The following is a 27397-nucleotide window of genomic DNA, read 5'->3' on the forward strand; positions in this document are numbered from 1 at the left end:
AAATAAATTAATGTAATATACCATATTAATAGAACAAAGAACAAAAATCACATGTTCAACTTAACAGGCACAGAAAAAGGGATTTGCTAAAATCCAATACCTCTTTATATATAAACTCTCAATAAAATAGGAAGAGAAGGGAATAACTTCATCCTGGTAAAGAGAATCTAAGAAAAACCTACAGATAACATAATACTCACTGGTGAAGAAATGAGTTGAGTGTTTTCCATTTAAACTGGGAACAAGTCAAGAATGTCCATTCTCTCCACTTCTATTCAATATCATACTTGATATTGCACTAACTGGTGCAGTAAGGCAAGAAAAAGAAACAACAGGTATCCAGACTGGAAAAAAATAAAGGCTTTATTTTCAAATGCCATGATCCTGAATGTAGAAAATCCGATAGAATCTAAAACAAACAAAACGCAAAAAACAAACTACTAGAATGAATGAGTAAATTTAGAAAGGTCACAGGATGCTAGCTCAATGTACAAAAATCAATTCTATTCTACACGTTAATAATGGATAATCCAAAACTGAAATTAAGAAAACAATTCTGTTCACAACAGCATTACAGAGCGAGACTTAGGAACAAGCTTAACAAGAGAAGCACGAGGCCTGCACACTGAAAACCATAAAACGCTGCTTAAAAAATTAAACAGGACCTAAGCGAACGACGAGGTTGACCTTCTTCATGGGTTGGAAAGCTCATTATTGCTCAGATGGGAGTTCTCCCCAAACTGATCTATAGAGTAAATGCCATCTCTATCGAAATCTCAGTAGGCATCTTTGTAGAAACTGACAAAATGATCCTAACAATTATATGGATATTTAAAGAATCTACAATAGACAAAAACTGGGGGAAAAAAAGAAAAATTTGGACGCTACACTAGCAATTTCAACCTTATTTAAGGCTACAGTACTTATCACAGTGTTGTGTTGGTATGAGGACAGACAAATAAATTAATGGAACAGAGTCTGGAAATACACCCTTATAATAACAGTCAGCTTATTTTCAACAAAACTTAAAGATAGTCCTCTTTTTTCCTTTTTTTTTTTTCCTGGCCAAGACTCCTACTTTTGGATTAGAGATTAACTACTTTTGGATTAGAGATTAACTTTCAAGGGGGCTTGAAAGGATCCAGAGGAGGTAGACTTCCAGAGCTGAGGTAAGAGTGATGAATGGGTAGAAAGGTTAAAGAAAAAAACCTCTCAGAAATTCCAGCAAACAATTTGCTTAAAGACATTTTTAAACTATCAGGGAATATATCAATTGGCCCTGAAAACACTTCCCTAAAAGTCTACAACTCTAAAAACTGCTTTTGCAAATATGGTACTTGGAAGTAAAAGTATATAAATGTCAATCCCCTTTGACCCAGAAACCCCACACCTGGGAATTGATGGATTCTAAGGAAGTAATTCAAATGAATGTTGTTATAGAATAATTTGCTATAGGGACAAATTTGAAACAAACTCAAAGTCCATTGTTTAATAAATCATAATACACTAACCCAGTAGACTATCACGCATCCGTTTGTAAATATGGTAGGTGAAGCAACATGGCAGTGTGTTTACAAAACAAAAATGAGTATCCATATAACAAAGCCTGGGAGGGAACTCAGAGAAGTGAAAATAATGATAATGCTGAGCGTTAGGAATATGACCATTGTTGACTTCTTTCTACCTTGGTTTTTTTTAACCAGTAAATGAACATATTTTTTATATAGTGCCCAAGATTCAGGGTGGAAGGGGACTACACAAGGGCATAAACACAGAGGGAGAGAACTATGTCTACAGGAGAGAAGAGAATGGAAGCAAGAGGAAATGGGCATATGGGCAGACAGATGAAAGAAAGTGAAGCTACTAATAAATGAACAAGAAAGGGAGGCATGGAGGTAAGTCAGGACTATTAACTGTGTGGGTCATTCATCATCACAGGAAGTGGATCATTCTTGACAGTCTAGGAAAGGAGCAGTTTAATTTGAAAGAAGAAAATTTCCTGGCATATAATTATGGAAACTCAGAGAATAAAAGAACAATTTATCCATGAGTTAAAAGAGACATACTGTATTTTAAAATAGCAAAAGACTGAGAAAAAATAGGTTGGTGCTTATGCAACTATGGCGGAAGCTTAGTAGAACATGCCCTTCGCATGGGATGGATGTTTCGGGGCACCACTTGGTGGGTGGACAGGATCCCCTGGATCTTGTCCTGGAAGCTCTTTTCTGCTGCTATCCCCGCTTCAAACTCTCGGCGCTCCTCTTCCTCTTCTGCTTCCCGGGCCTGCTGCTGGGAGCATATCTGCATCTGAAGTTGCTTCCTGTACTCCTGGGCTAAACTGCAGCGTCTAACATGTTAGAAATATCAAAGTATATAAAATTATCAAAGTAAGCATTTGGATTTATATAGGGCATTACGATTAAAATGTGATTTTCGAAGTCAAATAAAGTTACCATTAAAATCAGGGTGAGTGGGGAAGAAAGATGAAAAATTCAATACTGTGTTTATTGTACAATAATAATTATGACAAGTCTTAGAACAAATGATTGATTTTAGTGAGGGAATGTCTCTTCCCCATTCAAAAGATTTACTGCTACATGGAGAGAGCCCTTGGCCTCTCTGCATCACCCCCCAACTCCCCTCCAAGAAGTGACACCTATTGGTAAAATGAACAGGCTGCTCTGCCTGTTTCTTTTCTCCTTTCTATCAAAAGGGGGCATATTCTCCTTGCAGCGGGGCTTCCACTGGTCTGGTACTGCTGGCAACTGGATTGGTAAGTCCGCCTCATTCTGTTTAGTATTAACTAGACGATTTCCTCTATATGTAAACTACATTTAAAATTTTATAGTGATTTTTTTCCCTTGTGGTAAAAGACACATAATTTACCATCTTAACCACTTCTAAGTGAACAGCTCAGTAGTGTTAAGTATATTCACATTATTGTGAAACAGATCTCCAGGACTTTTCCATCTTGCAGATCTGAAACTTCATACCTATTAAACAACTCTTTCCTTGAGCCTTCCCCCCGGCCTTCGGTAACCACCATTCTACTTCTTATCTTTATGAATTTGACTATTCTAGGTACCTCAAGTAAGTAAAATCATACAGCATTTGTCTTTTTGTGACCAGCTGATTTCACTTAGCATGCCCTCAAGGCTCATCCATGCTGTGGCATCTGAGAGGATTTCCTCCCTTTTTTAAGTCTGAATCATATTCCACTGCATGTACCTACCAAACTTTGTTTATCCATTCATCTATTAATGGACATCCGGGTTATTTCCACCTCTTGGCTATTATGAATAGTGGTGCTATGAACATGAATATGCAAACAACTCTTTAAGGTCCTGCTTTCGTTTATTTTGGATAGATACCCAGAAGTAAGATTGCTAGATCATATTTTTTGGGGCTCCAAAATCACTGCAAATGGTGACTGCAGCCATGAAATTAAAAGACACTTACTCCTTGGAAGAAAAGTTATGACCAACCTAGATAGCATATTCAAAAGCATAGACATTACTTTGCCAACAAAGGTCCGTCTAGTCAAGGCTATGGTTTTTCCAGTGGTCATATATGGATGCAAGAGTTGGACTATAAAGAAAGCTGAGCACTGGAGAACTGATGCTTTTGAACTGTGGTGTTGGAGAAGACTCTTGAGAGTCCCTTGCACTGCAAGGAGATCCAACCAGTCCATTCTGAAGGAGATCAGCCCTGGGATTTCTTTGGAAGGACTGATGCTAAAGCTGAAACTCCAGTACTTTGGCCACCTCATGCGAAGAGTTGACTCATTGGAAAAGACTCTGATGCTGGGAGAGATTGAGGGCAGGAGGAGAAGGGGATGACAGAGGATGAGATGGCTGGATGGCATCACTGACTCGATGGATGTGAGTCTGAGTGAACTCCGGGAGTTGGTGATGGACAGGGAGGCCTGGCGTGCTGCGATTCATGGGGTCGCGAAGAGTCGGACATGACTGAGCAACTGAACTGAACTGAACTGAACTGATGGTAGTTCTAGTTTTAATTTTTTGAGGAAATTTCATATTGCTTTCCACAGCAGTTTTATCATTTTATAATCTATAAACCATATTATTAATACCAAATTTTGTCAGAAGTAAAGATTACAGTACTCCTGTGCCTCTGTGGCAGATTCTATTTTCCAGAGATGGCCACAGTGCTATCCTGCCTACTGTACATTCTTCTGCAATGTGAACCTCTACCCCCCCCCACCAAGAAGTGGAGCGTTTCTCCACTCCATTGAAGGCAGATGGGCCCTGTGCGACAGAAGTGGTGTTAAACCAGCCCTAAGCGTAGTCCTTAACTGGCCTGGCAGCTTCCTTGTTCTGTCTCTTGGAATGCTTGCTATTGGTACTCTTCCTCTCAGAACGAGACACCAGTCTGTGAGAAGCCCAAGATGCATGGAGAGGGCATGTGTAGGTATTCTGGCTAATACCAAATGAGATCTCCAAGCACAGTCAGCACACACTACCAGCTGTAAGGATAGGTATCCTAAGTGTCCCTTCTAGCTGATCCTTCAGATGAATGTAGCCCCAAGCAGAACTGGCTTGAACCACATGAGAGATGCCAAGCAAGAACCACCCAGCTGAGTCTTATCAATAGCAGAAACAAGAGACATCATCAAAACTCACTTTAAACCACAAATTTGGGGGTGTTTTGTTACACACCAATAGGTAATTGTAGTAATTATAATACTTTCTGCTCAGTCTTTATTTTTCTTAGTTGATTCAGAAGTTGGGTAGGGAAGAGAGCTGCTATTTAAGTTCCTCTCACATCTCCAACAAAAGGCTTTTCAAAAGTGAGCAGGAATGACCTCCAGAGCAGAACAAGGAGCAGGAAGCCAGATGCTGCTGTTAGTGCCCCCACACTGACAATAGGCTCCTGTATATGAACCACACTCTTTATAGAAAGAAGAGAGCTTATTTCTATGCACCAGATGTGGGTAAGCCAGGGAACAGGGAAGCTGACCAGCAATTAGAGGAGCCAGGTCCGCTTTCTCCACTATACTGGTTACCTGAATTGAGTGTCATGGCCATCAGTGGGAAGAGACTGATATGATTTGAGAAAGGCTGCAAGGAGGCATTGACCAATTTCCCTCACCTGAGCCTGATCATGGTGATCAGAGGAATACCTGAGGGAAGTGCTGTAACTCAGAGTACCCAGAGCATTTTAGTTTCCCAGCCCAGTGAGGCTACAAAAATCTTCCTGGGATATTTACATGGAATCATACCCCCATAAGCCATTTCTGTTTATCTAATTAGGTCACATTATATTTCAGGATTTATTTCATGAGGAAAAAAATCTTATTTCATTACAATTTAGGGTTGTTGCCTATTTTACAAAAATTGTGTCTAATATATTTTAAGATGTTTGTCCAGTTTAACACTTAATGTCTGTAATCAGAATGTATATACTGGCAATAGAGTTGAATTTTACTAAATGGTTGGTGCTAATTTTTTTTCTTTTGAACTGGGTGTTTATTTTTTATATGAAGTTTTATAAACCGAATTGAGCTTTTGGGACAAATGGTCTAAAGGTTGGGGTGGCCAAAAGATTCATTTGTTTTTTTCCTTAAGATGGCTCTAGTAGCACTCAGTTATCTCTAACTTCATTCAAAACAATTTTGTTAGATTGCATTGTGATGGTTGTCACATCAGTGTGCATTAAAAAAAACTGTCAAAATCGGTGCATTTTTGTGTGGCCATTTTAATATTGAAGATGGAAGAAAAAAGCAATATTTTTGGCATATTATGTTTCATTACTTTAAGAAAGGTAAAAACACAACTGAAATGTAAAAGAGATTTGTGCAGTGTGTGGAGAAGGTGCTGGGATTGATGGAACGCATCGAGGGGTTTGTTAAGTTTTGTGCTGGAGATTTCTCTCTAGATGATGCTCTGCAGTCAGGCAGACCAGTTGAAGTTGACAGCGATCAAACCGAGACATTGAGAACAATCAATGTTATACCAATGTTATACCAATCAACATTACACCACGAGACAGCCGACATACTCCAAATATCCAAATCAAGTGCTGAAAATGATTTGCACCAGCTTGGCTATATTAACCACTTTGATGTTTTGCTTAACATAAGCAAAAAAAAAAAAAACACCTCTTTGACTGTATTTCTGTATGTAATTCTTTAATGTACAAAAGCATTTTGTTTTTAAAACAAATTGTGACAGGTGATGAAAAGTGTTCCATACAATATTATGGAATGGAACAGATCATGGGGCAGGCAAAATGAACCACCACCAACACCAAAGGCTGGTCTTCATCCAAAGAAAGATGATGTTGTGTATGTGGTGGGATTGGAAGGGAGTCCTCTGAGTTCCTCCTGGAAAACCCAATGATTAATTCCCACAAGCACTGCTCCCAGTTAGACTAACTGAAAGCAGCACTCGACCAAAAGTACCTGGAATTATGTGTTTTCTGTTGAAAGCACATAATCTTCCGTCAGGATAATACAAGACTGCATGTTTCTTTGATAACCAGGCAACAGTGGCTACACCTTGGCTGGGAAGTTCTGACTCATCCACCATATTCACCAGACACTGTACCTTCAGTTTTCCCTTATTTCAGTCTCTACAAAATTCTCTCAGTGTAAAAGATTTCAATTCCTGGAAGACTGTAAAAGTCACCTGGAACAGTTCTTTGCTCAAAAAGAAAAAAAGTTTTGGGAAGATGGAATTATGAAGTTGCCTAAAAAATGGCAGTGGCTATGTAGTTCAATAAAGTTCTTAGTGAAAATTAAAAATGTGTCTTTTATTTTTACTTTAAAACTAAAGGAACTTTTTGGCCGACCCAAAAATACTGATGTAAAATAATATTAATAATACACAAATTATGGCACATCGTCCTTTATGCTAAAAATCTCCCTTTTTTAGGTAGTTAATAATTATGAAGAAGACAAAGCCATACCTTATAAAATTCTCCCTCTCTTCACAGTTAAGCTCTTTAAGACCTTCATTTATACGTTCCTGTTCCATAGTACGTTCTTCCTGTTCTTTGGCTTTCCGTTGCACTAAGAAAGACAAAAGTAATTTTTGCTAAATGACTTTTTTCATAAAAGACTTGCCAGCATCATCCGGGCATCAATGCCATATTGTCTTTAGAAAGGCAGAGCTTGGAATCACTGGATCGGATCTTAGTTAGATAAGGTAGAAGCAGTCATCCCCATTGGGGTTTCCCAGGTGGCATAGTGGTAAAGAACCTGTCTGCCAATGAAGGAGACACAAGAGACATGGGTTCAATCTCTGGGAAGATCCTCAGGAGTAGGAAATGGCAACCCACTCCAGTATTCTTGCCTGGAAAATTCCATGGACAGAGGAGCCTAGCAGGACACAGTCCATGGGGTCTCAAAGAGTCAGACATGACTGAATGACTGAGCACAGAAGGTCGTCTCCATTAAGGAAAGAACAGGCCTTAGGTTCCTATGTGCTATAATCTACAGAGATTTTCTCTTAATTATTTGCTATTTAAGTCTATGAACAGCCTTTTGCATAGCGGATTACCATTGTAAGAATACTTCTTACCTTTCTCTTCTTGAGGACAAACAGTTCTGTTGCCATTCATGTTAATAGGAGAGTTTCTATGTTACAAAAAAACTATTGGAAAAGCAGTATATAAGGCTTTTATAAACTAAATAAGGAAAACCTAACCAATCCAGTAGAAAAAGATGGACAAAGAAAACAGAGTTCACAGAGGAATAAATACAACCAGGCAATATACATCTGAAATGCATTTACCTTTGGCCTCCAAATCCATTTACAGGAATTTATCTTAATTATTTATGAGCCAAAAAAACTATGTACAGAGATAGTCACCCACAATGCTACAACAGCAAGAAAAATTTCTAAACAAGTTGAAGGTGCATTGGTTGTGTTTAGGTAAAATAAATTATGGTCCATTTTTATCATGGCTTTCTAGCCAGCACTACAGATTTTAAAATTGAAGAAAAATGACCTGGAAAAATGTTTATGATAAGTGGGAAATGTAGGCTGTAAAACAATATATACAACAAGATACTAATTTGTGAGAGGAAATTACATACATAGTAAAAATACTGGAAGGAAATGCAGGAAGTTGTGAACAATAGCCATTCCTGGGTGGTGGAATTATGGTTGATTTTTACTTCCTTGTTTATAAGTGGTTCCAAATACTTAAATTTTCCATGTTTTCTCAATGTATGCCAAAACATTTATCATGGTGGAATACAGAAATCTTTTCAGTGTAGAAGCTTTCTTCTCATTTCTTAAAACTCAATCTAACACTGGCTTAACAATTTTCAACTGATATTATAATTCCTGGAGTGGAGAATTAATCAATGGAACCAAGATGAGCTTTCTCTTACAAATACAACTAGTGTGAAGTCCAGTGGTATCCTACTAGTAAATGTGTCCATCTGGACACAGAACGGTGGAAATCTTATCAGTGATTATTTCCTTTTGTGACCAGGCACTGTTTGAGGGAATTCAGTGGTGTCCTAAGACAGAGATGTGAGCAAGAAATGATGAGAATCCCAGAAAGAAAATTCTTTTATGAATAGGGGAAAGAAGGTTTATCATGAATAGGGGAACAGAGGGGGCCTCTCATGGAATGTGACATTTGAGCTGGGCTTGAAGTATGTCCAGGATTTCTCAAGATCAAAAGCATCATAGGGAGAGAAAACGACCCAAGCAAAAGGCATGCAGGTGCAGGCATATGGAGACACCAGCAGAAAGATATTTAAGTGTTCAATTAGGCAAGGTCCACAAAGCAGGGATCCTGCCTTAATCCCTCTTACATGCCTCATGGTATTTCATACATGTGATGTGACGATGTGAAGTCGCTCAGTCGTGTCTGACTCTTTGCGACCCCATGGACTGTAGCCTACCAGGCTCCTCCACCCATGGGATGTTCCAGGCAAGAATACCGGAGTGGGTTGCCATTTCCTTCTCCAGGAGATCTTCACGATCCAGGGATTGAACCCATGTCTCCCGCATTGTAGGCAGACGCTTCACCGTCTGAGCCACCAGGGAAGTCACTATTTCATACATAGTATCTATTTAATAGATACTGAGGTTGCTACTTAAATTGAATTAGGCCCAAGTATAATATAATTGTAATTCATTTCCTTACACTTTTCTTGAACTTGAAGTTTTCTTGTACACATGACCTCATTCAGAAGTTGTTTTCTTGCCTCCTTTTCAAGTCTCAGCTCCTTGTCCTTCTCAGCAAACTTCTTTTCCTTCTCTTTCTCTAACATTCTATCCAATTCTTTCTCCTGAGCTTTTTCTTCCTCATGCCGCTGTGCCAAGTATTGATAATATATCTTCTGTTCTCTCCTCATATCCTCCTATATAAAATAAAAATTACCTCATGTTGTTAAAACTTTTAGGTGTGACAATACTAGGGAGCATAAGTTTTAAAATCTTTTAGAACCATAATTTCTTAGAATTACATACCAAAACATCGACAGATGATGTATTATTTTCAGGGTTTACTTTTAAGTATTCAAATACTTTAAAGTATTTACTTAAAAGTAAACCCTAAAAATAATACATCATCTCGGGAAGATCTCCTGGAGAAGGAAATGGCAATCCACTCCAGTATTCTTGCCTGGAAAATCCCATGGAAGGAGGAGCCGAGTCGGACACGACTGAGCAACTTCACTTTCACTTTTTAAAAATCTTCAAGATGACTGTGAGGAATGGGTGGGAGGGATGGATGAAACAGGAATGGCCATTGGCTGCTGGTTGTTGAAGCGAGGTAATGGAATCATGGGGATTCATTGTACTATTTTTGCATCTGTTCGAAATATTTTATAACACGTTTTGAATAGTTCAAATAGTAATAATGCAAACACTTTCTCAAAGTGTTCCTCAAAGAAGTTCCCAAATAATTTTCAACTATACAACTTTATTTTCATTTATTTAAATTTAGGTAGATAAAGTGTTAGCCTGACAAACAAAATACGTCACTAGTATTATAGCACTATCTCTGACTAGAAAATGATACTTTGTATCAGCAAATCTCAATCTTAGCTATACTTTGGAATCACTTAGAGAGCTTTAAAAAGTACTAAGGGCTAAGTCTCACAACTAGGGATTCCTTTCCAATGGATAGCTTTTAAGTTCCCTAGGTGATTTGAATGTGCAGCTCAGGCCCCAGACTGGCTTTATAATACAGTCATTTTCAGGTGGCTTCTGTCTTTCATTGTAGTATATTTGTGTCATTATCCAACCTCTGATATGATCTCTTTTGAGAATATCATAGATCTGAGGTAGAACTCTCAGAACCTAGCAAGGTCTGAGAGTGTAGCTGCACCCTCAGAATGGCTTGTATACATAAGTTTCATACTTTTGGGAATAATTTAACAAAAAGTACAAACCTTATTAAGAAGCATTGCTGGTTAAAGAAGACCTAAATAAATGGAAAGACAGCCTATGTTCATGGGTCAAAAGACAATATTGTTAAAATGGCAACTGTTCCCAAACTGGTCTATAAATTCAAAATATTTCCTATAGAAATCCCAATTTATTTCTTTGCAGAAATCAACAAACTGATCCTAAATTCATATGGAAATACAAGGGAGCCAGAACAGCCAAAACAACTTGAAAAAGAAGAACAAAATTGGAAAATTCACATTTCCTGATTTCAAACTTACTACAAAGCTATAGTCATTGAGACATACAGATTAATGAAATAGAAGTGAGAGTCCAAAATAAATTCTCACGTTTACTGTCAATTGATTTTTGACAAGAGTTCCAAGACAATTCAAAAGAGGAAAAAATCTCTCTTCAACAAATGGTGCTGGGAAAATTGGGTATCTACATGCCAAAGAATGAAGTTGGGCCTCTACCTCATACCACATACAAAAGTTAACTCAAAATGGATCAAAGGCCTAAATGTAAGAGCTAAAACTAAGATTTTAAGAACAAAACATAGGACATCTTCAAGACCTTGAGTGTAAGAAAAGTGTTTGATTAGATATGACACTAAAAGCACAAGCAACAACAGGAAATATAGATAAATTTTACTTCATCAAAATTTAAAACTTTTTTACTTTAAGGGACACCCACAGAATGAGAAAAATATTTACAGATGACTTATGCATAAGTCACTCCAGTATCCTTGCCTGGAAAATCCCATGGACAGAGGAGTCTGGTGGGCTGCAGTCCACGGGGTTGCAAAGAGCTGGGCATGACTGAGTGACTAACACTAACCCTATGTGATAAGGAATTTGTATCTAGGACATATAAAGAACTCCTACAACTCAATAATAAAAAGACAACCCAATTAAAAACTGGGCAAATAACCTGAATAGACTTCTTAAGACGTCAGCAACCTTTAGATAGATTAGTCCATAGAAGATATACAAATGGCCAACATGCACAGAAAAAGAGGCTCAAAATCATTAGTCATTAGAGAAATGCAAATAAAAACCATAGTGACATATCACTTCAGACAAACTAGGATGGTTAAAGTAAAAAAGACAGACAACAACCAATGTTTACAAGCATGTGGAAAAATCAGAACTCTTGTAAAGTGTATGAGAATATAACACAGTGAAGCCACTTTGGAAAACAATTTGGAGATTATTCACAGGTTTAAACATAAAGTCAGTAATTCTACTCCTTGGTATATGCCCAAGAGAAACAAAAATATATGTCCAAACAAAAATTCACATATGAATGCTCATATTAACATTATTCAAAATAGCAACAATGTCCATCAAGGACAAACATAAACAAAATATGATATATCCATACAATGAGATATTATTCAGTCATATAAAGTCATGAAGTACTCATACAGTCTACAACATGGATAAACCTTAAAAACATTATGGATGTGAGAGTTGGACTATAAAGAAAGTTGAACACTGAAGAATTGATGCTTTTGAACTGTGGTGTTGGAGAAGACTCTTGAGAGTCCCTTGGACAGCAAGGAGATCAAACCAGTCCATCCTAAAGGAAATAAGTCTTGAATATTCACTGGAAGGACTGACGCTGAAGCTGAAACTCCAATAGTTTGGCCACCTGATGCAACGAACTGACTCATTAGAAAAGGCCCTGATGCTGAGAAAGATTGAAGGCAGGAAACGTGGCGTGCTGTAGTCCACAGGGCTGCAAAGAGTCAGACATGACTGAGCAACTGAACCGAAGTGAAAGAACCCAGTCAAAAGATCCCATGATATACAATTTCATTCATATGAAAGTCCAGAATAGGAACTCAACAGAGATAGGAAGGCTATTAATAGTTGCTCTGGTCTAGGGGTGAAGAGGAAGAGAGAAAGTGGGATAACAAAAAAGGTTCTAAAAGCACCTGTGGTGACAGTGGCACTAAAACCCATTGAAATGTGCATTTTAGATGGATGAATTGTATGTCTTATGAATGATACCTTAGTGAAGCTGTTAAATAAAATAAGACGATTCAATTGAGAACAAAAAGCTGAACAACAAAAATAGTAAGAAAGAAAGGAACAGAGGAAGGGAGGAAGGAAAAGAAAGAGAGAAATAATTCAATTAAAAAACTGGGCAAAAGATATCAGAAGATATTTCACTGAAGAGGATACAAGCAAGCATATTAAAAGTTGGTCAACATCATTAGCTATTGTTGAAATGCAAATTGAAAACAAAATGAGGTTGGTTGGAGGCTCAAGTGTGGACAACTCTGAGTTAAAAACTCTAAGGGGACCCAGTGGCCCAGGGGGACCCCACAACTTTTGTGAATTTTACCTCCTGGAGTTCTACGAGTTTCTCACAGTAAATATCTGAGAAAAATTCCTTCATGTGTATGGCAAGGGGAGGGGAAAATATACTATTCTGAAATACACTAGAGCATTCTATTCTTCTTAATGAGGTTTGCCCTCAGGGTAAAGTATTTAACCAAAGCTTAACCTGCTGGGGTTTTATCAGAGGTTCACTGATCTGAGGGATCAAGCCTGGGCAACCTCTAGTCTTCCATGTAGGAAAAGTGAAATACCATAATCAAGGTTTCCAGTGACTAGTAGTAGTAGTAGTGAAAGTCACTCAGTCGTGTCCGACTCTTGCGACCCCATGGACTGTAGCCCGCCAGGCTCCTCTGTCCATGGGATTCTCCAGGCAAGAATACTGGACTGGGTTGCCATTTCCATCTTCAGTCCAGTGACTAGGAAGACTCCAAATCCAAAGGTACCACCCTAAAGTTACAGAAAGAGAATCCCTTCCCCTGCTTAATGGGATTTTTAAGGCTTAGTGCTGAGCTTACCCTCTACCTTTATTACCACAAAGACTCAAAGCTGGTGGAAAATACTAGATAAGGCCCAACTCCCCTCTGTAAGATGGGTTTTGTCCAATGAATCTATCACTTCTTTGAATAGAGCAACCCACATGACCTAGATTTCATCTCCAATCCTGAAGAGGCTCCAATTGACCCCCATTCCAGATAATTCTTCCTATAGAGAATCCCCTCAAAGTACAAGGCCTCAAGAGTACATGCTCTTCCACGTTTTGGGGGATTCAACCCAGCAGAGGTTCAATAAAGCCACCGAGGCCTTACTGTTAAAATAGAAATGGCACCTTCAGGAAAGGACTAAATCTGATGTCAAGGGTATTTCCAAACTACAGGAAAATGTAATTTTCCCCCATGCCCAGCCCTTTGCTCACTGACAGCAAGGTGCAGCTAGTGGCACACTCATGCCAGTCCCTGTAGCAGCTTGGGGAACCCCTCACAATCAATTTCCTGCCACAGAAAGGGAGTTGGTGTTCTTCACCATTGGAAGCACCACCATTGTAAACATAGGCCGTGGCGCATCCCTAGTGCGCTCTCGTGGACAGCTCTTGTGGCTCAGCTCAGTTGGCAGAGTGAGGGGCAGTGTGCCTGGATCTATAACAGGCCATAAAAATGAGACTCATAAGGGCACACATTTTTACTCACATCCGGGAGGTAGCCAAAGGATTCACAGTCTAGTCTAGGCAATGGCAAAAGGATAACTTCATGATTTGGGGAAAGTACATATGGGGCGCCTCCATTTGGAAAGAAATAGCCAACTCACGCATGTCAGTTATGATCACTCAGGTCACTACACACACATACGCACAACAGCAAACACCAGAAGCTTATAGTAACATGACAGACTCATCCAAATTACATCCCTGGGCACAAAGTATCAAGAACAACCCTGGACATGACTATTCCTCAGTGCCATACCCACTAACAGAGTGGACCCATATTATATAAGGCCACGGGGGAATGATAGCACTTACTGACTGGCATCCAGGTGTAGCATGCCCTTTATCCCAGCTCTAACCAAACTGGTGGTAGATAATTGATTCCTTTGTCCCCCAAAAATGTCTGGAAATATCCTTGGTGGAGACATATGCCCCAGATGACAGACTATTCCAGATGGCATCTTGATTTTATCAGGCTGCTGTTGCCCTTCACAAGATCTAATAGGTATGCACCACCATCATCCATACCTTCACTTGAAGGCCTGCTGGCTACTTTGCATTATGTAATCTCCTTCTTAATCAAGCATGTGCTCAGCCCCTTTGACACACCAATGGAGATTCAGATCCAAGTACCCACCTCACCTCCCCGGTTGTTCTGTCATGGGCTCTAGCATATGGAATCTTGTGGAATTCTACTTAGGCTCAGCCTCCAGAGGTTAGACTCACAAAAAGGCACACTGGCCTCAGTTCAGTTTGGTCGCTCAGTTGTGTCCGACCCCATGGACTGCAGCACACCAGGCCTCCCTGCCCATCACCGATTCCTGGAGTTTACCCAAACTCATGTCCATTGAATCGGTGATGCCATCTAACCATCTCATCCTCTGTCGTCCCCTTCTCTTCCTGCCTTCAATCTTTCCCAACATGAGGGTCTTTTCAAATGAGTCAGCTCTTCGCATCAGTGGCCACAAGGGCCTAATCAAAGACATATTCCTCAAGTTTTTTTATACAGTTATATATTGTGCCCCAAACGGACAGAAATTTGGCCCCAGGCTGTGCTGCTGCTGCTGCTGCTAAGTCACTTCAGTCGTGTCTGACTCTGTACAAACCCAGAGACGGCAGCGTACCAGGCTCCCCCGTCCCTGGGATTCTCCAGGCAAGAACACTGGAGTGGGTTACCATTTCCTTCTCCAATGCATGAAAGTGAAAAGTGAAAGTGAAGTCACTCAGTCATGTCCAACTCTTCACGACCCCATGGACTGTAGCCTACCAGGCTCCTCCGTCCATGGGATTTACCAAGCAAGAGTACTAGAGTAGGGTGCCATTGCCTTCTCCAATATGTACTTACCAGTCATCTCCAAAGACTTCCCTGTTAGTACTGAAAGCAAACCCCCACTCCTTTGACATTAGAGAGGATGGCATCCACATCCACTCACCAGATGAGTACTCCCTTAACCATTTTGATTATTCAATGTCTCTCTGTCTTCCACTTGCTGGTGGTCCAGTCAAGGGTGGGTTGTGCATGCAATATGATTGAAAGCCTGAGAGGACAAACTCCCGCCAAATTGCTTAGAATCATTTTACAGATTTTATTGACCCAGAAGATGACTAGGGCCACTGGCTATGCCTCACTATTCAGGTTATAAAAGACTAATTAAAAATTCATCACAAGTTTTACAAGAGATTGAAAGTATAGCTCCAGGACCCCCTAGCTGAACTGTGTGGATCTCAGAGTGTGGAAAAGTGGCCCTCAACCTAGTGGTTGCCAACCACAATAGGATATGAAATCCAAAAAGGGCCCTGGGATCTAGCTGGCTCTATCAGCAGGGCTGGGCCCCTACCTGACATTAGATGAAGAGATAAACAACCTCTTGCTCCAAAGCAACTATCTCCTACCTTTGGCCAGTATCCAAATTGCTGGCCCAAAGAAGACCCCTTTGCATGGACATAAAAATATTTTAGTCTGTTTGTGTCTCTAGGTCTGAAAAGGGTCTCTTGTTGGCAGCAATGAGTCTTGTTTTTATATACATTCAGCCAGTCTGTGTCTTTTGGTTGGAGCATTTAATCTATTTACATTTAAGGCCATTATCAATATATGTGTTTCTATTGCCATTTTCTTAATTGTTCTGGCTTTGTTTTTGTAGGTCTTTATTCCCTTCATCTTTTGTTCTCTTACGTTTCCTGCATAAAGAATCCCTTCAGAATTTGAGGTAAAGCTGGTTTGGTGGTGCTGAATTCTATTAGCTTGTGTAGTCTGTAAAGTTTTTGGTTTCTCTGTCAAAGCTGAATAAGAGCCTTGCTGGGTAGAGTATTCCTCGTTGTAGATTTATCCCTTTCATTACTTTAAATATATCATGCCACTCCCTCCTGCAGAGTTTCTGCTGAAAAAACAGCTGACAACCTTATGGGAATTCCCTTGCATGTTATTTGTTGCTTTCCTCTTGTTGTTTTTAAAATTTTTTTCTTTGTGTTTGATTTTTGTTAGTTTGATTAACACGTGTCTAGGTGTGGTCCTCCTTGGGTTTATTCTGTATGGGACTCTCTGAACTTCCTGGACTTGGGTTACTATTTCATTTCCCATGTTATGGAAGTTTTCGACTATGCTGCTGCTGCTAAGTCACTTCAGTCGTGTCCAACTCTGTGAGACCCCATAGACGGCAGCCCACCAGGCTCTCCCACCCCTGGGATTCTCCAGGCAAGAACACTGGAGTGGGTTGCCATTTTCTTCTCCAATGCATGAAAGTGAAAAGTGAAAGTGAAGTCGCTCAGTTGTGTCCGACTCTTAGCGACCCCATGGACTGCAGCCTACCAGGCTCCACCATCCATGGGATTTGCCAGGCAAGAGTACTGGAGTGGGGTGCCACTGCCTTCTATAATCTCTTCAAATATTTTCTCAGGCCCTTTCTCTTCCATCTCTTTCACTTCTTCTAAGATCCCTATAATGTGAATGTTGGTGCATCTAATGTTGTCCCAGGGGTCTCTGAGACTGTCCTCATTTCTTTTCATTCTTTTTCCTTTATTCTGTTCCATGGCAGTGCTTTCCACCATTCTGTCTTCCAGCTCACTTACCTGTTCTTCTGTCTCGGTTATTCTGCTATTGATTCCTTCCAGAGTGTTTTTCATTTCAGTTATTCTATTGTTCATCTCTGTTTGTTCTTTAGTTCTTCTGGGTCTTTGTTAAACATCTCTTGCATCTTCTTAATCTGTGCCTCCATTCTTTTTCTGAAATCTTGGATCATCTTTACTATCACTATTCTGAATTCTTTTTCAAGTAGATTGCCTATCTCCTCTTCATTTAATTGTTCTTACAGATTTTTATCTTATTCCTTCATCTGCAGCAGATTTCTCTGTCATCTAATTTTGTCTAACTTACTGTGCTTGTGGTCTCCTTTCTGCAGGCTGCAGGACTGTAGTTCCTCTTGCTTCTGAAGTCTGCCACATGGTGGGTGAGATGGTTACTGAGCAGGGCCTCCCCTTGGCTCTGCGGTCATCACCGCCCTGTCAGGGGCATGATGTGCTCATAGTTGTTGACACAGAGGCCCTGAGATCTGTTTCTTAGCTGTGTTTCTTATCTGCAGTGCAACGTCGGTGGGCTTGGAGCACTCCACTGGGAGAGGGGCCTCTGAGGATTCCTCCTCTTGGGCTGTACACCTGGGAATGTGCTCTGTTGTGTCCCCTTTCACACACTTGCAGGCTCAGAAAGTACACTGTTGTTGGCACTGCTCTGTCTTCCACCTTAACCATGGCTATGCTGACAAATGGCCCTGATGACTCTCAGGTCATTTTCACTAGGCCACTGGTGCAGATCTGCTGAGGTCATGTCCCAGGACTGCAGTAGTCACGTACCTGGACCCACTCAAGGGTCCCTAGGACCTATGGGGCTGGAGGAGGCTGTGGCAGGGGTGGCACTTAGGCCCACTGGGGCCAGGGCAGCCAGAGGAGGCTTTGATGGGGGCAGCGTTTGGCCCTACAGGGGCCTGCTTGGCCTGAGGAGACTTTGGCTTTGGATCAGGCAAGCACCGCTCTTAATGCCCACAGAGGCCAAGGAGAGGACAAAAATTAAGATCAGAAATGAAAGCATGGACAGCACTATATTGACAAACCCCGTGGCCATTAAAAAGGATAAGAAATACTATGAACAACTCTATGCCTACAATTTGATATCCTAAAGAAAATGAACCAATTCTTTGAAAGATACAATCTGCCAAAATTCACACAAGAAGAAAAGGACACTCTGAATAGGCCTATATCTATTATTAAAAAACTGAATTAATAATTAATAACTTTCTGAAACAGAAAGCATTGGTCCCTGATGAGTTCACTGGTGAATTCTACCAAACATTTAAGGAAGGGATTATACCAAATCTCTACAACCTCTTTCACAATGGAAGCAGAAGGAATATTTCCTAACTCATCCTATGAAGCCAGAATTACCCTAATACCAAAAGTGAAAAAAGATATTATGAAAAAACAAAATTATATACTTATCTTTCTCATGAACATAGATGCAAAAATCCTCAACAAAATATTAGTAAATTGAATCCAACAATGTATAAAAAGAATTATACAACATGACCAAGTAAGATTTATCCTAGGTAGTAAGGTTGGTTCAATATTCAAAAATCAATTAATGTAATTCATCACATCAACAAGCTAAAGAAGAAAAACCACATGATCATATCAATAAATACAGGAAAAACATTTGACAGAATCCAACACCCATTCATCTTAAAAAATTATATATTTGATCTTTATCCTTGTTTCTGGCAGAGCTCCTAAAATCCTTAGAATTTCCTAAGTAATGAAAGCAATAAAGTTGTCTTTTGTTATGTTAATGAGGTGACTTCTGGATCACACCTAAGTTTGCCAGGAGAACCAACTGCGTGGTTATTGCATTGAAACTTTCAGTCCCAGTTCCCTGATCTCTGGGCCAAGGAGAAGTTTGGAGAGTGAATCAATCACCCAATGGCAATGACTTAACCAATCATGTCTATGTAATGAAGCCTATATGAAAATCCCAAAAGAGAGGGTTCAGAAAGCTTCAGGTTGGGGAACCAGAATGATTTCACCAGGCCATGACCCAAACTCCATGAGGACAGAAGCTCCTTTGTTCAGGACCTCCTCATCTTATATATCTCTTCATCTGGCTGTTTATTTGTATCCTTTAATATCTTTTGTAATAAACTGGTTAATCCAGTGAGAAAACTGATTTCCTGAGTTCTGTCAGGTGTTCTAGCCAATTAATCGAACACAAAGGAGGGTCTGCGGGAACTTCTGATTTACAGCGTCTGTCAGGGAAGAACCTGGATTTGTAGTTGGCATCCTGAGTTGGAGAGTGATCACCTGAACTTTCAGTTTGTAGCCAGGTGGTAAGAAGCACAGGTAACTATCTAGGCTCAAAACCGGCATCTGAGGTGGGGGGCAGTTTTATAGAACTGCTCCTTGTACTGTGGAATCTGATGCTACCTTTGGGTCGACAACACCAGAACTGAGCTGAGTTATAGGACACCCTATGGATATGAGAGTTGTACCATAAAGAAGGCTGAGCGCTGAAGAATTGATGCTTTTGAACTGTGGAGAAGACTCTTGAGAGTCCCTTGGAGAGCAAAGAGATCAAACCAGTCAATCCTAAAGGAAATCCACCCTGAATATTCATTGGAAGGACAGATGCTGAAGCTGAAACTCCAACACTTTGGCCACCTGATGTGAAGAACTGACTCATTAGAAAAGACCCTGATGCTGGGAAAGATTGAAGGTGGGAGGAGAAGGGGATGACAGAGGATGAGATGGTTGGATGGCAATACCTACTCAATGGACATGAGTTTGAGTAAACTCTGGGAGCTGGTGAAGGACAGGGAAGCCTGGTGTGCTGCAGTCCATGGGGTCGCAAAGGGTTGGACCCAACTGAGCGACTGAACTGATAGGATACCCAGCTCTTGTCTGAGTATTGCCTGAAGTCTACCTCACACACTGGAACTGGGTTTGGAACCCTTAATGCTCCATATCACATGACATCAGGGAAATTAAAATTAAACAGTAATGAGACACCAATACACACCTATTGGAACAGCCCAAATCTAGAAAACTGACAACACCAAATACTGACCAGGATGCTGAGCAACAGGCGCTCTCATTCATTACTGGTGGGAATGCAAAAGAGTATAGACACTTAGGAAGACAGTTTGGCAATTATAAAACTACACATCTCTTACATGCTTCAGCAAACATGCTCATGTTGTTTACCCAAATGAGTTTGAAAACTTATGTGCACACAAAATCTGCATAAGAATGTGAATAGCAACTTTTTCATGTGCTGTGCTGTGCTAAGTCACTCAGTCGTGTCCAACTCTTTGCAACTCCATGAACTACAGCCTGCCAGGCTCCTCGTCCATGAGATTCTCCAGGAAAGAATACTGGAGTGGGTTGCGATGCCCTCCTCCAGAGGATCTTCTTGACCCAGGGATCAAACCTGCATCTCTTAAGTCTCTTACATTGGTAGGTGGATTCTTTATCACTAGTGCCACCTGGGAAGCCCAACTTTATTCATAATCACCAAAACAATCAAGGATGTCCTTCAGAAGGTAAATGGATAAATATACTGTAGTACATCCCCACAATGGAATATATTCAGTGATAGAAGAGCTATGAAGCTATGAAAAGATATGGAGGGAACTTAGAAGCATATTAGTTAGTGAAAGAAAACATGAAAAACCTATAAACTATGTAATTCCAAAGATATGACCATCTGGAAAAGGCAAAACTATGGAGACAGCAAAAATATCAGATTTCCAAGGATTTGGGGTAGAAAGGGGGAAGAACATGGGGAGCACAGAGGATTTCTAGGCTACTGAAATTACTCTGTATGATACTCTCAAGGTAGATACACGTCATCACACATTTGCCCAAACCTATAGATACACAACACCAAAGAGTGGACCCTACTATTATAAACTATGAAATTTAGGCGATAATGATGTGTAGGCTCATCGATTGTAACAAATGTACCACTCTGGTGGAGAATGTTGTGAATGGGGAAGGCAATGCATGTGTTGGGGCAGGAGCATATGGGAAATTTCTGTACCTGTTGCTCACTTTTGCTGTGAACCTAAAACTTCCCTGAAAAGTAAAGTCAACTGAAACAAAACAAAACAAATCGTAATACCTTTAGGAAAAATACAACACCCTAAAGAGTTCAATATAAATTTCAAAGGAACAACTAAATAAATATTGGAGTGATTTTCTCTACTCTCTTTGCTGTCAAAACTAGACTTCCTTCAAAGTCCAGCTTGAACGCCCCTTCTTCAGTGAAGTCTCCCCAGTTTCTGGACATACTTAGTCACTCTACTTCCTGTGACGCCATCCTGCTATCACAGTACTAACACCAAGCTATAGAGTGCTGCTGCTGCTGCTAAGTCGCTTCAGTTGTGTCCGACTCTGTGCGACCCCATAGACGGCAGCCCACCAGGCTCCCCAGTCCCTGGGATTCTCCAGGCAAGAACACTGGAGTGGGTTGCCATTTCCTTCTCCAATGCATGAAAGTGAAATGTGAAAGTGAAGTTGCTCAATCATGCCCAACTCTTAGCGACCCCATGGACTGTGGCCCACCAGGGTCCTCCATCCATGGGATTTTCCAGGCAAGAGTACTGGAGTGGGGTGCCATTGCCTTCTCCAAAGCTATACAGTAGGAGTTCTCAAAACAGACCGAGCATCAGAATCACCTGGGAGACCTTGTTAAAAGACAGGCTTCTTGTCCCTGCCATAGACCTGAATTTGGGGATTCTGATTCTGGAGCCGATGAATTTCTAACATCCTTCTAGATGACACTCATGCTGTGGTTCATGGACCACACTTACAGAAGCAGTGTTATGGTTTATTCTACACATGGCTGACTCCCATAAGACTGACAGCTCAACAAGGAACCTCTCCAGCACATAATAGGCATTGAGTAAGCGTCTTACTTTTTTTTGCTTCTTTTTATCAGTCTCCTCCTGTAAACTTTGAAGGGCATTTTGCATGAGCTTCATGTTCAAATCCTGCTCTTCTCTGTATTCCTGCTGCATACGCTCCATCTTCTCTTGGAGGGCTTTTTGCAAAGCAGCCCTTATTTCCTGTTTTGTCTTCTGTTTCTTTAGCTTATCCTGTTCATTCTCAAGTTTCACCTGTGCATTTTCATTTTCCTAAGGTGGAATAATAATGAAGATAATGCATCAATACAGTTGGACAAAAAAAAAAAGTTAATGCATTTCATTTAAGAGGTGAGAATAAAGGGTTTCTTGGAAAGCACACACTCCTGGGTGTAAAGGGATTATGAGACATAAAACTTGACTTTTCATTGCTGAATCAACAATAAGGCTTTGTGAAATTGCTGTGTGTGATCATAAAGCAATAAATAGTATGGAGTTCAAAATGCAGAAAAGTATAACGATAAATCACTTATTCTTGGTAATCATTCACCTACTACCATTCTCAACATTTTGGCGTGTTGACCTTCCAGACTTTAGTCCTCCATGCGTATCTGTATATCTAGATTTGGATACACTATTAACCAGCAATTAGAGTCTAAGAATGGAAATGTGCACATCAGTCAAATATACAAAAGTAAATTAAGCATTTTGTTCTTTAAAAGTACTCCCCATTCCTCTCATTTTCTTATCTATCTGACCCTTCTGGCTGGCTTACCAATCAAGCAGTTTTAACTGGGGCACCAATGCTGCTGGGTGTTGGGAGTTTGGTAGAAAATCTGGGTATGGTATAAATTGAGGCATTAATCCTCCCACCAAAGGCATTTGAACTCTCCTGGAAGGATAAGTCCTTTCCCAGCTGGGACAGGAGATGACACAGTTATAGTGAGGAGAGATACAAGTCCCAGCTGACTTGATCTGAGACTCACAACAGCCATAAATACCATGATTTCTGGCTGGTGAGAAGAGAGTTATATGCTAGGCTTTTCCATTAATGCCATGAGCAGTAAATCCACACTGAATTGTGAAAGTCAAATGAGCTAATATAAGTGAAAATGCTCTGCAGTATTTAAGGCAAAACAGTGGACATCAAACATAAAAGCCAGTGGTATAGCAGGTCACATTTTTTAAAAAGTAAGATTGACTACAGGAAGCAGCAATCATCCAACTCAAACTATGAAACAGATAGAGATGGAAATAGGAGAGAATTGTTCAAGACTAAGAAACCTACAAGTAGTCTACTGTCTCAGTTTCCCCAGGTTAGTTCTGATTTTACACTGTTATGCTGAGGCACTGAACTAACTACACCCCTTCTAATCTCAAATATGCCCAGATTTGAATGATAAACAGGCACTCTTTCAAAAAGACTTATGACAGGACAGCAATGTTTGGATCCCAATTTAAATGTCAAATAACAGACAATAGTGGAAATTTGATACTGATTTTAGATGATAACAATGAATTATTATTAATTTTTTTAGGTTTGAAATGTATAAGAAAACTCCTTAGTTATATTGTTGTTGAGATACATACTCAACAACAAGAATGTATTTAAAGGGGAAATGACACATGTGGGACAAATTGTAAGTCAATAATGGAAGGGGTAGAATACAGGAAATCAATATATCAAAATATAACAGCTGTTGAAACTGTGAGATTGGTACACAAGGGCTCATGGGACTCTCCACTTCTGTGCATTTGAAAATGCTCATATTATTATTATTTAATATAACAGTATTGTTATAACACGTTATTATTATAACATTAAAAGGGTGGAATTTATATAACATATAAATTACAAAAAAATAGTGTTAAAGAACCTATTAGTGGCTGCTAGGGGTTAGGGTTGAGGATAGTGATAAAAGAAAATTTATATTTTTAGGATAAACAAGAAAATTTAAACATAAAATTCTCTCTGCCAGTTTGGGCCTCCTCCCTCCCTCTTTACAGTGAAATATGCATCTTCATTACACACTAACCAGACTTCCTCGAAGATGGGAATGCCTTCTTCACCGTAAAGATCAATTTTTATTTCCTTTCTTCTGACACTAGTAATGGAACTTCTTAGGTTAGTATTCTTTCCGAATTCTGTAAGAGGTCATGGTGACTTACTGGTTGCTTTCTATGTGCTTATCTGGACTATTTATATTCGATGAACTTTATGTAAAATACCAGTGTGTCATTTTGATGTATGACCCTTTGACTTGAAAAGGTATATATATGAATGTGCCTTCAACCACTAACAGGCAGAGCAACTCGCAGAGCTTCTGAGAGTCTGTCTCCCGTATTATAATCCTTGGTTTGGCTTGAATAAAATTCTCCTTTTCTTAAGCAGGCCTGCAAACAGGTATTTACCCACTGAGTTCACCATTCCACCACAGGCGTCTGAAAAAGACCCACCACAAGTAGTGCCTCTTCCTCCTTCAGCCGCTGTGCCGCCTGCCTTTGCGCCTGGATGCTGGTGACCTGGGCATTTAGCCCCAGGCGCGTGTTCTCCACGAGCTCCTTCTGCCTCCTCTCCTCCTTAGCCTCTCGCCTCTCTTTGGCCAGGCGGTCTTCCTCCCAGAGCTTTGAGAACATCTGTTCTTCCACCACCTTCTGCCTTTTCAGCTCCTCGTTAAACGCTATTTGAGCTTTACGCTCCTCACACACAGCCTTCTGATGGATACAAAACAGCTCAGCGCGGAGCTCCTGGCAGCGTTCCCTGAAAGGGCAATTTAAAAAAGAAATCGAGCCTTTCATAAGACATTGCTCTCTTTAGGCACAAATCTGCACTGTCAGATACTGAAGTGAGAAAGTTAAAGAACTGGATGTAGGCCATCTGAGTGCGGATACACATGGGGGAGCAGCAAGGAGGAAGACACCAGGATGCCACAGACAAAATCCAGGCCCTGTAGTCAAGCGGAGCAGCCTCTGAATCCTAGTTCTGACGTTTCCTGTGTGACCTTGGGTCACAAACTTGATCCATCTGAGCTTATTTTTATATCTGTAAAAGAACTGTCTTTTAAGGTTCTGCTAAGGTTCAGAGATAAATGGATGTAAATACCTGGTAGATAATAGGAGCTGAGTGAATGGTAATTACTGTGATTACTACAGAGGAAACAGAAGAGGAACACGTCCCTGCAACATTACAGTTAGGTTAAGGCTTTGGTAGAAAGAGACCCTGCGTGTACACCCAAGAAGAGATCCAAGGATAGAGTCTGCATGATCACGGTGACGCTTCCCTATTGCCTCTGGATTCCAGGCAGGGCAGGACACATGTCCACTAAAGGGCTTACCGTTAGAGTTGAGAAAACAGTCCTGTTCTCGCCTTTCGGCAACTAGGTTTATGTCACCATTCAAGAGGAAATGTTATTTCAGTAAGTCTTTACACCTTATTCTTTCTTCAGCTTTCTTCAGATGTTCTTCATTGAGCCCATTTTTAATATAAGAGCTGTAAAATTCAACACTGACTGTACTGTAGAATTATTCAGCTATATTTTCTAAACTCCACTCTTCCTTTCCTCCAGATCAGACTTGTTAAACCAGAATATCAGGGGATAAGTCCCATCTGCATTTTTTTAAGAGTGCCTCATGTGGTTCTGACATTTAGACAAGTTTGAGAGAACATTTGATGGGAAGGCTTTTTAAAAAAAAAAAAAAACATCAATTCTTCCTGTCTTCTAAATCAAATTCTACACAAAGAAGCTATAGTCTGGAGAATGAGTTCAACAAAGAATTTTAAAGAAATTTGAATTGCTAAGACTGAAAGAAAGGATGAGGTCTAAACTCTTATTACCCAAGGGTGGCCAATATCACACAAAATGACATTTATCAGATGCAGCTGAGTATTGTTTACCATTTGATGAGGATTAGTCTCACTCCTCAAAATGAATCTCTGTGAGAGCTGGGACTCAGGATATATTTCAGGAACATATGACCCATACTACTTACCCAATGGCCAATAAATAATTGTTGGTTTAACTGATACATAATTATACTGATTAGCAACATACCAGCTATCCACATTCTGTGGAAGGTGCAATAGATAACAGAAGCTGAAGTTACTAGGTTACAAAAAAAAAAAAAACCACACACTTTAACACTGAAAAAAAAAAATTCATCTGTCTAGAATTCACCTGTGAAATTCTCAGATTTGGCCATGATAACTTACTAAAGTCCTTCTCAATCCCATGATTCATATTCTAACAAAGCTATTCAATTAATGGAAATCTAAAACCTAAGAATAAGAAGAAATATGGCTTATATTTAAAATTTTTATTTAAAATAAAATAAACTCTTTCTTCCTAAGTATAAAACCAATACATGCTCATTGCAGAAAAACTAGAAAATAAAATTATGAAAGATACTATAAATAATGCTGCTGCTGCTGCTGCTGCTGCTAAGTCGCTTCAGTCGTGTCCGACTCTGTGTGACCCCATAGACGGCAGCCCACCAGGCTCCCCCATCCCTGGGATTCTCCAGGCAAGAACACTGGAGTGGGTTGCCATTTCCTTCTCCAATGCATGAAAGTGAAGTCGCTCAGTCGTGTCCGACTCTTAGCGACCCCATGGACTGTGGCCCACCAGGGTCCTCCATCCATGGGATTTTCCAGGCAAGAGTACTGGAGTGGGGTGCCATTGCCTTCTCCATAAATAATGCTAGTCCAACTATTAAGAGATAGACACTATTAGTATGTTAATATATATTTCTTTCCTATGTATGCATCTTTTTACTAGAATTGGGGTCTTTCTGCATATCTATATCTCCTGTATTTTAATTTTTCCACCTATCATTTTATTGGGAGTGTTTTCTCATGAAATATTCTTTAAAATATTTTCTAACTTCAAAACTTTATTATAGTTTAATAAGCTGCATAGTAGAGACTAGAGTCTATAAATACATCACAGTTTACTTAAACATTCCCCTGTTTGATGAACATAAAGGTTACTTCTGACTTTTATTACAATGTTGCAATGAACATGGTTTCTGTCACTCTTTCTGTTTATTGCTAATGATTTTTTTAAGGTAATTCCTTCCTTAATATAAAACCAGAGTACAAAAACATTCTTAAGGCAGTTAGTTGATGATACATGCTACCAAGAAGGCCAGAAGTGACACCATATGAAAGAGCTCATATCATATTCATTTTTTCAGATCAGTAGGTCTTCAAACTTTTTTGATTATGCATGTCTCTCAGTAAAAAAAATTCTAAGCACCCACAATATTATTTATAAATTATATGAGGTTATTATATGTAACTATATCATATAAATTAGCTAGCCACAAAAATTAAAATGAGCTGAGCTAAAAAGTAACAAATAGAATACCTATTTTAATGATAATAATTACTGATAAGAGGAAAACTTTTTGTCGGTGCTTTACATGGTACTTTTACATATAAAATCTTATTTCATCCTCATAAGGACCTTATAAGCAAGTATTATCCCCATTTCAGAGTTAAAGAAATCAAATCTCAGGGAGCCAAAATTTCTTTCCAAGTCACAAAGCCAGGAGTAATAATATTATTAACAA

General features: G+C 39.8%; 1 protein-coding gene across 17 annotated transcripts in view; it reads right to left on the reverse strand.

The window, feature by feature from the left end:
• Positions 1-345: 345 nt before the first annotated feature.
• MBD1 (methyl-CpG binding domain protein 1) overlaps positions 346-27397 on the reverse strand; it is a 60892-nt gene continuing 33840 nt past the window's right edge. For 16 of the 17 annotated variants that reach the window (XM_070779050.1, XM_070779047.1, XM_070779044.1 and 13 more), the window contains 5 exons: positions 24284-24587; positions 21881-22099; positions 9130-9346; positions 6931-7033; positions 346-2347 (listed from right to left, as the gene is read on the reverse strand). In XM_070779050.1, coding sequence (XP_070635151.1) covers positions 2119-2347; positions 6931-7033; positions 9130-9346; positions 21881-22099; positions 24284-24587 — 1072 coding nt within the window. In that variant the 3' untranslated portion in view covers positions 346-2118. Of the gene's footprint in view, positions 2348-6204; positions 6347-6930; positions 7034-9129; positions 9347-21880; positions 22100-24283; positions 24588-27397 lie in introns of those variants that run through there. The other variant, XM_019986718.2, reaches the window with a different exon arrangement.

This window comes from Bos indicus, chromosome 24 (genome assembly GCF_029378745.1).
Source record: "Bos indicus isolate NIAB-ARS_2022 breed Sahiwal x Tharparkar chromosome 24, NIAB-ARS_B.indTharparkar_mat_pri_1.0, whole genome shotgun sequence".
Taxonomy (NCBI): Eukaryota; Metazoa; Chordata; class Mammalia; order Artiodactyla; family Bovidae; genus Bos; species Bos indicus.